This window comes from Rhinolophus sinicus, linkage group LG03, assembly GCF_036562045.2.
Source record: "Rhinolophus sinicus isolate RSC01 linkage group LG03, ASM3656204v1, whole genome shotgun sequence".
NCBI classification, from domain to species: Eukaryota; Metazoa; Chordata; class Mammalia; order Chiroptera; family Rhinolophidae; genus Rhinolophus; species Rhinolophus sinicus.
Genome location: NC_133753.1, coordinates 95,759,845 through 95,775,989, shown reverse-complemented (window position 1 = coordinate 95,775,989; position 16,145 = coordinate 95,759,845). Strand labels below are relative to the sequence as shown.

Genomic DNA, 16,145 nt, shown 5'->3' with positions numbered 1-16,145 from the left:
ATCGCAATTGATTCATTTTAGTGGAAATCAGTCTGCCACAAAATGCCTGAAAAACTAGGGCGTCCTTTTCCCTGACTGTAATCAGGATTACTAGGACACAGAAGAAAACTCAGGAGACCGCTTAATGAATAGAACGCAAGCAGCGGGAGACTGGTGGTCACTGAGTGGCCGCCACACAGCTACAACGGCCTCCCCTGCAATTCCAGAGCGCCAGACCTAGGCTCCCTGCTACCTACCTAGTGTCTGTCCAGGAGGAAGTCGTAGCACAGAAGAGGGGCTATTGAGTCTCACTTGCTGCCCTTACTGTTTTTAGGTCTTCAGGAGAGGAAAGAGACAATCCGTGGTGTGTACTCTGTGATTGACCAGCTCTCCCGAACTCATCTCAATACGCTGGAACGCCTCATCTTCCATCTGGTCAGGTAACTTCAAAAAGCAAGATAGTGAATGTTTAAGTTTCTCTTGGATTCTTTTGAATAAATGAAGAACTCCTCCAGTTGGAAAACTGACAGGTTTTTTTCTTCCTGTTTATAAAGTCAGTGGCTCAAATGGTAGTTATGATTTCCTTTGAGAAGAAATCAGCTGAGTCATACCTCATGGCAGGTGCTTGTTTGTCCTACATGAGCCAAGTAACAACTTCAGCCTCATGGTGGCACTATGTAGCCTAACTTGTTACTTAACTCATGAACTAGGAAGTTTGTATCTGTTGACATAACTTAACTCATGGGAGGTGGGTTCAGATGGTGCTCAGGAATTGACTAACCAAGGAGACTTCAGGAATAGCCTCTCTTCCCTGAGTGTAAATATCAGCAGTAGTTGGAAAGAAATCCATCTTTCTTTTTGGATAAATATGACTGTTTGAAAGTGTGAAGTCTCTACTCCGCATTCTTCAGACATGTTCATCTAGTTATGGGGACTTTGAGCCATGGGTCACAGATTCCCCTTGATAAGTATCAAGGGGGTCTACATTGCTTCAGGGAAGGGACAGAGTGAAAGGATATTTTCCAGAGGCAAAGGAACAGCCCTGGGGAAAGGCTACAGGGCCCCCCTACAACCGATGTGAATGAATATGCTTCGGTACAGTGTGGTTTTTGCCTTCTTTCTTTCTCCCATCTCTTCCACCTACCCCTACCACCTTCCCTTTTTATCCTTGTTTCACTTGGGGTTTTTTTGTTCCTTAGGATCGCTCTGCAAGAAGACACTAATCGGATGTCGGCTAATGCTTTGGCCATTGTGTTTGCTCCCTGCATTCTCCGCTGCCCTGACACCACTGACCCACTGCAAAGCGTGCAGGACATCAGTAAGACTACCACGTAAGGCCAGGCTCCCCACCTCTGCAGGGCCACAGAGACTTGTGAGGCAGTGCAGTTACTTATCCAGATCCCAACCATAGTGAAAGCTTTCATAAGTTCAGGTTATTTTAAGAAGATTGCTGGACATCTTGGGTTTTCATAAGCTGAAGGTGGATAACTTCCTTTAGATTCTCTTCAACCGAGCATCATTTGTTTTGAAGAGTCTTATTTTTAAAATGAGCTTTTCTTTAGGAATTCTAAATATATTTTAAAATTCCATTTTGCAAAATTTTGTGCACCTTGTGTCTAGTCTAACTGTGGTGTCATGGCTCTGAATTCTTTTTTTCTTAGTACTTCAATATTCCTATATATCACCTTGACCTTTCTTTGTGGGCCTCTGCTTTCCTTTTTGAGTGGTGATTCTTAACCTTGACTGCAAGGAGCTTTGAAAAAAATACTGGTGTTTGTGTCCTATTCCCAGACAGTCTAGTCTGTTGAATTGTTCTGGGGTGTCGCCTGGGCACTGGGACTTATGGCCACTCCTGAGATGGTACTGAAGTGCAGCCAGAGCTGTGAGCCACATGCTAAACCCTGCCTCTGAGCTCACACAATATGGGATGTGATTTTTCTTTCATTTTCCATCAACCACACTTAGCTGAAAAACAGTCTGTAGTGCTACACTTTATTTGATTTACTTCAGCTCTTAATAGTTTTCTTTCTTTTCTCCTGTTTCAGCTGTGTGGAGCTGATTGTTGTGGAACAAATGAATAAATACAAGGCTCGTCTCAAAGACATCAGTAGCTTGGAATTTGCTGAGAATAAGGCCAAGACCAGACTGTCACTGATTCGCAGATCAATGGTAAGACGCACGGCCGGGAACCACTGGAGAATGGGAGCTTTCCTGGGGTTGTACGTGTGCAGCTATGATGGAGGGAGACTGTTCTCAGAATCTTTATCACATGGATCAAGTAAAAAAAAAACCACCAAATCTCAGGGTACTAATGGATGCCTCATGTTTGATCTTTTAGCTCTCTTTAGTTGTATGTACAGAATATATATGCAGTTAAATGTGTAGAATTTTAAAAGTCAGGTATTTGGATAAAATGTTGGGGTTTAATAATCTGGTCTGTTTTCTTTTCCTGTCCTTTCTATGGAAACTTACCCTATCCTAACTTTTTTCTCTATTTCTTTCCACTATGCTTAATTATGTCACTTTTGGTAGTCCTGCCAATACTCCTGGGATGTAGAGAACTTAATTATAAGAATATGATTTATAAGGAAATGGAATTCTGTGAGTCTACTATTATCAAATAAAGGTTCTTTAAGGGTCTATTTTTAGGTTTTGGAAAAAACCTTGCAAAAATGATCATTTATTTCCTCCTCTTGCCCACTTTTCTGTTTAATATCTTCCTTTGTAACCAGTGACCTATATATAGATTATTCCCGTTCTCACTGGCCCAATAATCAGTAGGATCTGGGTGACTGAAAAACTGCTGCATCGAAGTTTAAGTATTGCCCATTTGCTTCCCATCCCCTCAATTGTAAAATAAAGGTGTGGTGATGAACACAGACTCACACCCCAGTAAATCTCTAAAGAGAAGCAGCTTCCCCATCGCATGCCTGCGTTTTCCCAGGGACTCAGCAGCCCTTCCTCCAAGTCTTTAGAGTGTGGACTGAGATTAGTGTTAAAGTAACTCCGCTCTTCCTTTACTGTTTCAACTGACCAGCACAGAACAAGGGCTCAACAAATGCATGTTGATTAAATTAGAAGGGTCTTTTCTGAAAACAAACATAGACTTTTCCCACGCAGTAAAGGTATTAAATAAAGTGCATCATAGGACACTATCTAGATCTTTTCCCCAGAAAACAAAAACCCCATTTAAAAGTGAAACCCTTGGTGTAGGATGGATTTTCAGGAGCTCCGTTCTGGAGGCCCAATTTAGCAGGGTCCATCCGGGGAGGCAGGGAAGGACCTTTACCGCAAAGTTGCTAGCCGTGGTTTTTATTTTTGTTGTTGTTGTTTTTTTTGCTGATGTGCAGAAGTCCATTGAAAGATGAAGCCTTCTCTTTTAATGGGGCGATGACATATACATTCTAACCTCTGCTTTCCTTTTCATGTCCTCCCTAATCCAGAAACCCGTACTAATTGCAGTTAGATTTATGAGCATTACCCGCAGTTCAGTCTCGGTATGTATTAACATTGCAATGTGTCACGGCCACTTCACGTTAGTGTGTCTCATCTATCTGGGAGTCGTCCTGCTCTGTCTCTCATTCATGCCTGTCCACCCTCCATGTGCAGCCCAGGTCAGGTCCCACTTCCCGACCAGCCTTCCCTTGCTTTTCTCTTACTCTTTCTTTATAAGCTTCATTTCCCTTCCTCCGTGTCGTGCTGTTGAACAATCTCCATTTACAACATATTGTTTTATTTCTCTCTGTCAGATGAGCTTCTTTGTGGTTTCTTAGGTTGGATTCTTAAAAGGTGATCATTGAAAGTACTGAGTCATCAAGTTAATTTCTGCTTTCTGAGCTTTTTTCTCATCAATCTCCTCTACTTTATTCCTTGAAATACTTATCGCTACTTCCAACATCCTCCATTATTAGTAATGCTTATTTGTCCATTCATATCTGTGACTTTGATGGTGTCTTCCTAGATGTGGAAATATGGCTCCTGTCCACTTAGCATTTTTCAGACAGACCAGCAGTAATAGTAAGCAAATTGATGGACTGGTTCCAGACTTAAATGTCACAATATAGTAGAGCTCATACAAGAATTTCATAGATTATACAAAGAAGGAATAGAGAGTTAGAAAACTAAGAACACTGATATACATGAAAACTAATTTCAGAGACTGTCTGACTATGTGTAACCAGTTAATGGAGGATCTCAACTTGCTGGCATATAAATACACTCAGTTTTACTTTTTATCTAGTAACTGTTTTCCAACTCTACCATGCCAAACTCCCCTTTCCTACTGGATGTCAACTACCTTAGTAGCATCTTGTCACTATTCCATGATATTTAAATGCTCTAGTCTCATTCCAGTATTTAAGACTTAGTTCTCTTCATTCATATTATAACTACAATTTCAGGCTTGATGTAGTACTCTTGTCGCTTTCTCCCAGGACAGATTGGACCTTATTCTGGGGCTGAAAATTTTGGGGTGGATGAGAAGGATTTTTTTTGTCACTCACTTCTCCCTTCCCTCTTTCTTGTGCTGTTTCTTCCCCTGGTGTTGAAACTGGCAGGAGTGATAGGAGAGGTAGAATTTTGCAAGATATCCCAGTGTGAGGTGGCAGTCCTCTTTCTTGGTTGTTCAACACTACCATTCAAGCTCATTGTCAATAGGCTAAGTGAAGATGACTGGTAGCTCCAGTTTACCCTGCTAACAGTGAGCTCAATCTGTCCTGTTTCCTCAGCATTGGCAATCCCTTGCAAGATTTGGTCACATCTTCTGGCTAAACCTGACTGATGGCCTTCACACCTTGTGACTCTGATACGTATTTTTATTATTTTTTTGCAAGACTTTGTCCAGTCAGATCTACTTCCCATGGCCATTGGGGGAAAGGTTATGTTTTTCATACCTCTGGGGAATCAAGAATTCAAGGTAGGGGTGATAGTCTTGCCTACCTTCCTACCTGACACTTCCTCACCACACTTTCTCCTCATTTTTCTTTCTCCTGTGCATATAACAGAGGGGCAAATCAGTAAGTCTTTTGCCTATATAGATAACCAAACGGAATGAAATACCAGTCTGCCTTTCTTGTAGATGACCTCAAACTTTTTTTTTTTAATTACTAGTTTCAGGTGTACAAAACAATGTAACAGTTGGACATTTACATCCCTCACAAAGTGATAACCCCCTCCCCCAATCTACCACCCCTCCGACATCACGCACAGCCGCTACAGTTCCACTGACCCCATTCCTTGCTCTTCACTCCACATTCCGTGACTATATATATATATATATATATATATATCTATTTTAAACCACAATCGACACCCATCACTATTCAGCTACAGCTTCAGGTGTACAGTGCAGTGATCAGGCATCTACATCATCCCGGAGGTGATCTCCCCAATAAGACAAGTGTCCATCAAATACCCTACAAAATCTTTACAACATTACTGATTATGCTCCCCAAACTGTCTTTTGTATCCCCGTGGCAATTTTTTGGTTACCGATTGTACCTCTAATCCCCTCACCCTCTCCCCAAACGTCACCCCCTCTCATCTAGCAACCCTCAGTTTTTTCTCTTTATCTCTGAGATTGTTTCTGATTAGCCTGTTCATTTATTCTGTTCTTTAGATTCCACATATGCGATCATATGGTATTTGTCTTTCTCTGACTGATTTATTTCACTTAGTATGTTCTCTAGGTCCCTCCATATCATTGCAAATGGTAAGATTTCATTCTTTATAACCGAGTAGTACTCCGTTATATAAATGTACCACAGTTTCTTAATCCAGTCATCTACCAATGGGCATTTTAGCTGTTTCCATGTCTTGGGTATTGTAAATAGTGCTGCAGTAAACATAGGGGTGCATACATTTTTTAGAATTAGTGTTTTGGATTTCTCTGGATAGATACCTAAGAGTGGAATTGCTGGGTCATAAGGTAGTTCCATTTTCAGATTTTTGAGATACCTCCGTACTGTTTTCCACAATGGCTGCACCAATCTGCAATCCCACCAACAGTGCACGAGGGTTCCGTTTTCTCCACATCCACGCCAGCATTTGCTGTTTGTTGATTTATTGATGATAGCCATTTTGACTCAGGTGAGGTGGTATCTCATTGTGGTTTTTATTTGCATTTCTCTAAAGATTAGTGAGGTTGAGCATTTTTTCATATGTCTGTTTGCCATCTGAATGTCCTCTTTAGAGAAATGTCTCTTCATGTCCTCTGCCCATTTTTTAATTGGGTTGTTTTTTTCTTTGGTGTTGGGTTGAATGAGTTTTTTTTAATAAATTTTGGATATTAACGCCTTATCAGATGTATCATTGACAAATATCTTCTCCCATTCGGTAGGATGCCTTCTTGTTTTATTGATGGTTTCTTTTGCTGTGGAAAAACTTTTTAGTTTGATGTAATCCCACGTTTATTTTTTCTCATATTTCCCTTGCCTGAGGGGATATATCAGTAAAAATGTTACTAAGGGTAATGTCTGCGAATTTATTTCCTATATTTCCTCCTAGGAGTTTTATGGTTTCAGATCTTACATTTAAGTCTTTAATCCATTTTGAATTTATTTTTCTATACGGCATAAGGAGGTGGTCCAGCTTTTTTTTTTTGCCTGTGTCTGTCCAGGTTTCTCAGCACCATTTATTGAATAGAACCCAATGTCAATTCTTGCTTCCATTGTCGTAGATTAAATAACCATATAGTCATGGATTTATTTCTGGGCTCTCTATTCTGTTCCATTGATCTATGTGTCTGTTTTTATGTGAGTACCATGCTGTTTTGATTACTATAGGCTTGTAGTATGATTTGATGTCACGTATCATGATACCTCCCACTTTGTTCTTATTTCTCAAGGTTGGCGTGGCTATTTGGGGGTCTTTTATGGTTCCATATAAATTTTAGGATTATATGTTCTATTTCTGCGAAAAATGTCCTTGGTAGTTTGATAGGAATTGCGTTCAGTCTGTATATTGCCATAGGCAATATGGACATTTTAACTATATTAATTCTTCCTATCCATGAGCATGAGATGACCTTAACCTTTGATTCTTACCCTCTGGATTCATATATAACAACTGCTTTTTTCCCAACAGAGGGGAGGGAATATCTTCTTTTCATAAACTTCATGTTCCCCTCAATGTTCAGTAAAGCCCTCTTTCTTTTTATGCTTTTTAGATTCATTGAGGGAAGGTGTTACAATATTGATGATAGTGCTGGTTCAATAAACTGATGCCTCTCAGTAAGCCCTGAGAGAAGTGACTGGTACCAGCTATGTGGGCTGATTGAAGCTAGAAGAAGGGGTGCTTAATTATCCTCAGCTTTGGGCATTAGCCACGATTTGGACCAAGAGGAAAACTCCCACTTAATGTACTACTGCATGTGCATTTTAGCTGTCGGGAACGTTTTAGGCCCAGTCTTAAGAACAAGACTGTCAAGGACATATTTGGTATTCAGTGAGCATCTATGGAATTGAATCTAGGCGAGATGGCAGTGAGTTTTTTGGTCACCCGCTACACATAGACTGACAAATCAAAGTCGGTAATGTTCATGTATTCATAGATTTAAAAAATTGCTATTCCGTAATTGAGTATCATGAATTTTCTGAAATGCAAAGTGAAATGCATTTATGAAAAGTATGTTTTATTATTGCCAATGTGAAGTCATTTGAGTTGGGTGTTGCAAGATGACTAGTAATTTAACAAATGGAGAAAAGAAAGAGGTGAAAGATAATTCCAGAGGCAAGGAAGCATGGAACAGCAATCTATGAATACTGCCTTATGTAGCTAGAGCTGGAAGTGTGGAAATGGCAGAAGAATTTGGAGAAGTAGATTAAAACCAACTGTGCAACATTAAGAATTTTGAATGTTCTGCTTTGAAGCATTTTAGAGCTATAGAAAGGTTTTTAAAGTAGACCAATGTCCCCATCAGTGTGTCTTTTAGAAGATAAACTGGTAGCGTTCTGAAGAAGAATGATTAGAGATGGGCAATACCGGTAGCCATATATCGGTTAGGAGGCTCTTGACTTGTAAATAATCATATTTGCTATCACTAAAATGGGTAGGATCCTGATCATTGCATTTTGAAATGATTTTCAAAATACAGTTAGCCCTTGAACAGCACAGGTTTGAACTGTGTGGGCCACTTATAGGTAGATTTTAAAAAATAAATATACAGTCATCCCTCCGTATCACTGGGCTGGGAATCTGCAGATGAGGAGGGCTGATTCCCTGCATTGTTCTACGCCACTTCACACAAGGGACTTGAGCATCCATTGATTTGGGTATCTCAGTATCCCCGCAGATGCTGGGGGACAACTGTAGTCAAGTTTTTGGTGAGTCAGAAGTTCTATGTGGATTTTTGCCTGTGTGGGTGGTTGGCGCCTCTATCTCCCATGTTATTCAAGCATTAGCCGTATCTGTTTCTGCTGCCATGTTGAAAGTGGTAATGGCACATAATCTTTGACTAGGCTATTCTCAGACTAGGACTTCATAACGGGATATAATTACAGTCCATCCAGTTATACCTTTTCTATAACAAATGTTTTTTTTTTTTATTTATGCTATCATTCTAAGCATAAATAATGATTTAGTACTATTTAAGCTAATATAATGTGAAGAGTATAATTTGAAATAAAGTTTACTAATCTGCAAAACATTCACATTCTTTTTTTTTTAATTAAAGTTTATTGGGGTGACAATTGTTAGTAAACTTACATAGATCTCAGGTGTACAATTCTGTATTACATCATCTATAAATCTCATTGTGTGTTTACCACCCAGAGTCAGTTCTCCTTCCATCACCATAGATTTGATCCCCTTTACCCTCACCTACCACCCTTCTCCCCCCTTACCCTCTGGTAACCACTAAACTATTGTCTGTGTCTATGAGTTTTTGTTTCTCATTTGTATGTCTTGTTCTTTTGTTGTTTTTGGTTTATATACCACATATCAGTGAAATCATATGGTTTGTCTGACTTATTTCGCTTAGCATTATAATTTCAAGATCCATCCATGCTGTCACAAGTGGTCCTATTTCATCTTACTGCTGAATAGTATTCCATTGTGTGTATATACCACAACTTCTTTATCCATTCATCTATTGAAGGACATTTTGGTTTCCATGTCTTGGCCACCGTAAATAAAGCTGCAATGAACATCGGAGCACACGTATCTTTATGTATAAATGTTTTCAGATTTTTTGGGTAGATACCCAGGAGAGAGTCATGTGTTGGGTCATATGGTAATTCTATCCATAATTTTTTGAGGACCCTCCACACTGCCTTCCATAGCAGCTGTACCAGTCTGCATTCCCACCAACAGTTTATGAGGGTTCCTTTTTCTCCACAGCCTCTCCAACACTTGTTACTATTTGTCTTGTTGATGATAGCCATTCTGACTGGGGTGAGGTGATATCTCATTGTGGTTTTTATTTGCATTTCTCTGATGATTAGTAATATTGAGCATTTTTTTCATATGTCTGTTTGCCATTTGTATGTCCTCTTTGGAGAAATGTCTCTTCAGGTCCTCTGCCCATTTTTCAATTGGGTTGTTTGTTTTTTTGTTGTTGAGTTGCATGCGTTCCTTGTATATTTTGGATATTAGCCCCTTATCGGAGGCACTGTTTGCAAAAATCTTCTCCCATTCAGTTGGTGGCCTCTTTATTTTGTCAATGGTTTCTTTTGCTGTGCAGAAGCTTTTAAGTTTCATATAGTCCCATTCATTTATTTTAGCTTTTACTTCCATTGCCTTTGGAGTCAAATTCATAAAATGCTCTTTGAACCCAAGGTCCATAAGTTTAGTACCTATGTTTTCTTCTATGCAGTTTATTGTGTCAGGTCTTATGCTTAAGTCTTTGATCCATTTTGAATTAATTTTGGTACATGGTGACAGATAGCAGTCCAGTTTCATTCTTTTGCACGTGGCTATCCAATTCTCCCAGCACCATTTATTGAAGAGGCTGTCTTTCCTCCATTGTATGTTTTTTGCTTCTTTGTCAAAAATTATCTGTCCATATTTATGTGGTTTTATTTCTGGATTCTCAATTCTATTCCATTGGTCTACGTGTCTGTTTTTCTGCCAATGCCATGCTGTTTTGATTATGGTAGCCCTGTAGTGCAAGCTAAAGTCAGGGAGTGTGATACCTCCAGCATTGCTCTTTGTTCTTAAGGTTCCTTTGGCTGTTTGGGGTCTTTTGTGGTTCCATACAAATCTGATGATTTTTTGTTCTATTTCTTTAAAAAATGCCATTGGGATTTTGATGGGGATTGCATTAAATCTTCATGTTGCTTTGGGTAATATGGCCATTTTAACTATGTTGATTCTTCCAATTCATGAGCACAGAATGTCTTTCCATTTCTTTGTGTCTTCTTCAATTTCTTTTAAAAATGTCTTGTAGTTTTCAGCATATAGGTCTTTCACATCCTTGGTTAAGTTTATTCCTAGGTATTTTATTCTGCTTGCTGCAATTGCAAAAGGAATTGTTTTTTTAATTTCTTTTTCTGAGATTTCATTGTTACTATATAGGAATGCAATGGACTTTTGTATGTTCATTTTGTAGCCGGCAACTTTACTGTATTGGTTGATTGTTTCTAATAGATTTTGGTGGAGTCTTTAGGGTTTTCTATATATAGCATCATGTCATCTGCAAAGAGTGACAATTTAACTTCTTCATTCCCAATTTGGAGGCCTTTTATTTCTTTCTCTTGCCTGACTGCTTTGGCGAGGACTTCCAACACTGTTGAAAAGCAGCGGTGATAGGGGACAGCCCTGTCGTGTTCCTGAACATAGAGCAAAGGGCTTTAGTTTTTCACCATTAATTACGAGATTAGCTGAGGGTTTGTCATATATGGCTTTTATTATGTTAAGGTATTTTCCTTCTATACCTATTTTATTAAGTGTTTTAATCATAAATGGATGTTGCACCTTGTCAAATGCTTTTTCTGCATCAATTGATATAATCATGATTTTTGTCCTTTATTTTGTTTATGTGATGTATCACCTTGATGGATTTGCGTATGTTGAACCATCCTTGTGCCCCTGGGATGAATCCCACTTGGTCGTGATGAATAATCTTTTTAATGTATTGTTGCATTCAATTTGCTAGAATTTTGTTTAGGATTTTTGCATCTGTATTCATCAGAGATATTGGTCTGTAGTTCTCTTTTTTTGTGTTATCCTTACCAGGTTTTGGTATCAGGGTAATGTTGGCCTCATAAAATGAGTTAGGGAGTGCTGTCTCTTCTTCAATGTTTTGGAAGAGTTTGAGCAAGATTGGTATTAGATACTCTTTGAAGGTTTGGTAGAATTCACTAGTGAAGCCATCTGGTCCCGGACTTTTGCTTTTGGGAAGGTTTTGGATGACTGATTCAATTTCGTTACTGGTGATCGGTCTGTTTAGATTTTCCAGTTCTTCATGGTTCAGCCTTGGAAGGCTATGTTTCTAAGAACTTGTCCATTTCTTCTAGGTTATTGAATTTGGTGGTATGTAGTCCTTCATAGTATTCTTGGGTGCTACTTTGTATTTCTGTGGTGTCCGTGATAACTTCCCCTTTTCCGTTTCTGATTTTATTAGTGTCTTCTCTCTTTTTTATCTTAGTGAGTCTAGCCAAGGGTTTGTCAATTTTGTTAATCTTTTCAAAGAACCAGCTCTTTGTCACATTAATTTTTTCTATTGTCTTTTTGTTCTCTATTTCATTTAGTTCTGCTCTAATTTTTGTTATTTCCTTTCTTCTGCTGACCTTGGGTTTTACTTGTTCTTCTTTTTCTAGTTCTTTAAGGTGTAACATGAGGTTATTTATTTGGGAGTTTTCTTGTTTCTTGAGATAGGCCTGTAATGAGATAAATTTCCCTCTTAAAATTGCTTTCGCTGCATCCCAAAAGTTTTGGTAGGATGTATTTTCATTGTCATTTGTTTCTATGTATCTTTTGATCTCTCCTCTAACTTCTTCTTTGACCCAGTCCTTCTTTAAAAGTATGTTGTTTAATCTCCATGTATTTGTGTTTTTTCCTGCTTTCTTTTTGCAGTTGATATCCAATTTCAAAGCCTTGTGATCAGAGAATATGCTTGGTATGATTTCAATCTTCTTAAATTTGTTGAGACTGATTTTATGTCCCAATATATGGTCTATCCTTGAGAATGTTCCATGTACACTAGAAAAGAATGTATAGTCTGATGTTTTAGGATGAAGTGCTCTATAAATGTCAATTATGTCCATTTCATCTAATGTGTCATTTAGGGCTACTATTTCGTTATTTATTTTCTGTTTGGATGATCTATCCATAGCTGTCAATGATGTATTTAAGTCCCCTAGTATAATTGTGTTTTGGTCAATTTCTCCCTTTAGTTCTGTTAGTAGTTGCTTGGTATATTTTGGTGCTCCCTGATTGGGGGCATAAATATTGATGACTGTTATGTCTTCTTGTTGTACAGTCACCTTCACCATTATGAAATGTCCATCTTTGTCTCTTATTATGTTTTTCACCTTGAAGTCTGTTTCATCTGATATCATTATGGCTACACCTGATTTTCTCTGGGTACCATTTGCTTGGAGTGTCAATTTCCACCCTTTCACTTTGAGTCTATGCTTGTCCTTGTAGCTGAGATGTGTCTCTTGGAGACAGCATATGGTTGGGTTTAGTTTTTGATCCAATCTGCTACTCTGTGCCTTTTTATTGGTGAGTTCAGTCCATTTACATTTAGGGTGATTATTGATATGTGAGGATTTCCTGTCATTCTATCTTTAGTTTTCTGGTAAGGCTGTGTCTCCATTGTTTCTTTGCCTTTTGTTGTTGTCTATTATTTCTGTGTGGTGGTATTCTATGATGTTTCCCTCTGTTTCTTCTTTTATTACAGTATATATTTCAGTTCTGGATTTTTTTGAGTGGTTACCCTTAAGTTTATGTAAAAGAAAGTTTGATATTTAGAGTATTCCATTTTCTTCAGCACGCTTACTTTCTCCATTCCCATATTCGGTTCAGGCCTTTACTCTCCCCTTTTTGAGTTTTGGTTGCCACAAATTGTCCCTGTTGATGGTGGTCGAATAGCCTCCTTTAGTATTTCTTGTAGTGCAGGTCGTGTATTAGAAAATTCCCTCAGCTTCTGTATGTCTGGAAAGGTCTTTATTCCTCCTTCATATCTAAAGGATATCTTTGCTGGATATATTATTCTTGGCTCATGATTTCTCTCTTTCAATAGTTTGAATATTTGGTTCCACTCTCTCCTGGCTTGTAGAGTTTCTGCTGAAAAATCTGATGATAATCTAATGGGCTTTCCTTTGTAAGTTACCATCTTCTTTTCCCTGGCTGCCTTGAGGATTCTTTCTTTGTCGTTGATTTTAGACAGCTTCAATACAATGTGCCTTGGAGAAGGCCTGTTGGGATTGAGGTAACTAGGTGTTCTATTTGCTTCTTGGATTCGAGGGTCCAGTTCTGTCCACAAGTTTGGGAAGTTCTCATCGACAATTTGTTTGAATATATTCTCTGTTCCCTTCTTTCTTTCTTCTCCTTCTGGTATGCCCATTATTCTTATATTGCTCTTTCTGATGGAGTCAGGAAGTTCTTGTAGAGTTCTTTCATTTCTTTTAAGTCTCAAGTCTCTTTCTTCTTCCATCTGTGTAATTTCCAGGTTTCTATCTTCGATGTCACTGATTCTTTCCTCCATCTGGTCAACTCTACTACCTAAGCTGGTTATTTCTTAATTTCTTTTATAAAGTTCTTAATTTCCAGAAATTCTATTTGGTTCTTTTTTAAAATTTCAATCTCTTTCGTAAAATGCTCATGCTGTTCTCTGTGTTTCTGAGTTCTTTTAACTGCCTATGTGTGTTTTCTTGCATCTCGTTGAGTTTTTTCAGAACTGCAGTCTTGAATTCTCTGTCATTTAAGTCACATATTTCTGTATCTTTAAGTGCCTTTTCTGGAGATTTTTCACTTTCTTTCTGAGCTATCTTGTTGCCTTGGTTATTCATGTCAATTACTGGTTTACTATTTCTCTTCCTAGACATCTACAGGAGTAGCTTCTGCAACAGGTTGATAGGATGCGGTCTTTCTTTTTTTTTCCAGTACTTATTGGTAGAATGTTTTATTTTTTCTCCAACTGCAGCTTATTTTTCTTCTCCCACACGGTAGTGCTATGTTTTCTCTGCACTATTCCAGCTTCTCACACAATGGGGGGATTCCCTGGGAGACGGGCTTCTCCTCTGTTAATAGTTCGTCTAGGTCACAGGGCGCAGTGTCCCGGTGGGTATGCGGAGAGCTTTTGATGTTCCAAAGCTCTTCCAGCTCCCGATTCAGAGCCCGTATGTTTCAGCAGTTCTGTTTACTCCTGCAGGGATCCGCCCAGATAGGTGGGGCCAGGGTCGGGGTGAGTTGTGAGAGGTGGCCCAGAGCAATGGCGGCGACCACCACCACAGCCGGTCCTGCTTTCACAGCTCCCTCCCCTTTGCTGGAACTAGTTGGGCTGCGGATCTATGTCTGCGGTCCACAGTTCTCAGAACTGCAAATATTCTGTTCTTTTGATCTGACACTGCTACTGTTCCGCTTCTAGCACCGGGCAGGTTGGGGTGGGGTGAGCTCTGGGAGGGTAGGGAGGGGGCGGCTGGTCTCAGTGCCTAAGGCTCCGTTCTCTGCTCAGCAGTGCGGGCTTAAACCACCGTTTTCAGCCTTCTTCCCTCAGTCTTTTCTCCGAGGTCTCTGCCGTGAGCGTTGGGTTCAGCCGTGTTATATGCTGCCCCCTCAGCCCTGTGGGCCATAAGCGGAGCCCTAGCAGTCCGAGTTCTTCCCTCTCCTGCAGCTGCGGTGGTTCCGGGAAGCAGCGAGCTCGGCGCACTGAGCTAGGTCTGCGTCCTGCGCCCGCGCGGCTCCGTCTCCGCACTTCTCCCTTTCCTCCTCCCCCCCCTCCTGCGATTCTCCCACCTGTAGGTGATTTCGGTAGTGGGCCTCTTCGTCTTGCCTGTCTGTGTGCAGGGAGTCCTTTGTGGAGTTTTTGTTGTTCCATTCATTGTGAATTCCAGGGGAGCTTTATAGAGGCTCACCTCACGCCGCCATTTTTCCTCCAAGTTTGCATAAATTATTTTGAGGAAACTTTTCTAATTTCTCAAAGAACTTAAAATTGAAAGATAAACTTTTATAGTAATTATTTTCAAATTATTGGGTTTACTTTTTTGTATTATAGCTTATAATGTCTTTTTTAAATTAGCCATTTGATAAATCTAAGACTTTATATTTGTACATAAAAGACACATTCACATACTTCTTTCATGTTCATTGTGGAAAATTTTAAACAGTAGGGTAAAGTATAAAAGGCAGAAATAAAACCACCATCGTCTTTAGATTTTTTAATATATATATTACTCTTGAACTTTTTCCTTATGTATATTTAATGACGTTATGACAATACTATAGTATTCAGTTTTATATTTCTTTTATTTTAGGAAGATTTTTGTAGAGATAAAATGTGAACTCAATTTAGTATCATAAAGTCATTTAATATTTTTAAACTTTTACAGTTTTACTAAGTTAAAATGAGACTTTCAATATATATATATTTTTAGAAGTGCTTCTCTTTGTAGACTGCATCTTAGACACATCCTTTTTTTTATGCATTCTTGTGCATAGATGAGATCTGTCCCCTTAACCCCACTCATTCATTCAATTTCATTCATTCTCATTCATCTTTTCAACAAAAAAGGCCATGTTTCAGGCACTGTGCCAGGTGCTGGAGGTATAGAAATGACAAGATCTCTCTGCCTTAAATAAATTAACCGTCTAAAAAGTAGTAAACAAAGATGTAAATCATTGCAGTTTAGTTTACTAAATCTTCGTCTTGTCTGTGCAAAAGCTATAGAAGCACAGAGAGCTGGGTGACTAGTACTACCTGAGAAAATGGAATAAACTTCAATGGCTAGAATACAAGATTTCTGGGGAAGAACGAAGGAAGGGAATAGTAGGTAAGGTTTTGGGTTCTTAAATTCCAGGACCAGTAGTTTGGATTTGACCCTTTTAATCCTTGAGAGGCCGTCAAGGGTTTTTAAGCCAGGGACTACTTACCCATCACCAAAGACTTCCAAACCTTCTTAGGGAAAAACAATGGGTTTACTCAGTGGTAGCTCCCAGAATGTGACTATTAGGTGTCCATGGGATCACCTAAGGTCATCAGCTAATCTCATGATAATCCTACCTTT

The 16,145-nt window shown here is 39.1% G+C and overlaps 1 protein-coding gene across 17 annotated transcripts in view; it reads left to right on the top strand.

The window, feature by feature from the left end:
- MYO9A (myosin IXA) overlaps positions 1–16,145 on the top strand; it is a 265,178-nt gene that overhangs the window by 229,458 nt on the left and 19,575 nt on the right. For 14 of the 17 annotated variants that reach the window (XM_074328218.1, XM_074328213.1, XM_074328212.1 and 11 more), the window contains 4 exons: positions 314–419; positions 1,179–1,310; positions 2,025–2,148; positions 3,423–3,476. In XM_074328218.1, coding sequence (XP_074184319.1) covers positions 314–419; positions 1,179–1,310; positions 2,025–2,148; positions 3,423–3,476 — 416 coding nt within the window. The remainder of the gene's footprint in view (positions 1–313; positions 420–1,178; positions 1,311–2,024; positions 2,149–3,422; positions 3,477–16,145) is intronic. The other 3 variants (XM_019735965.2, XM_074328221.1, XM_074328215.1) reach the window with 1 other exon arrangement.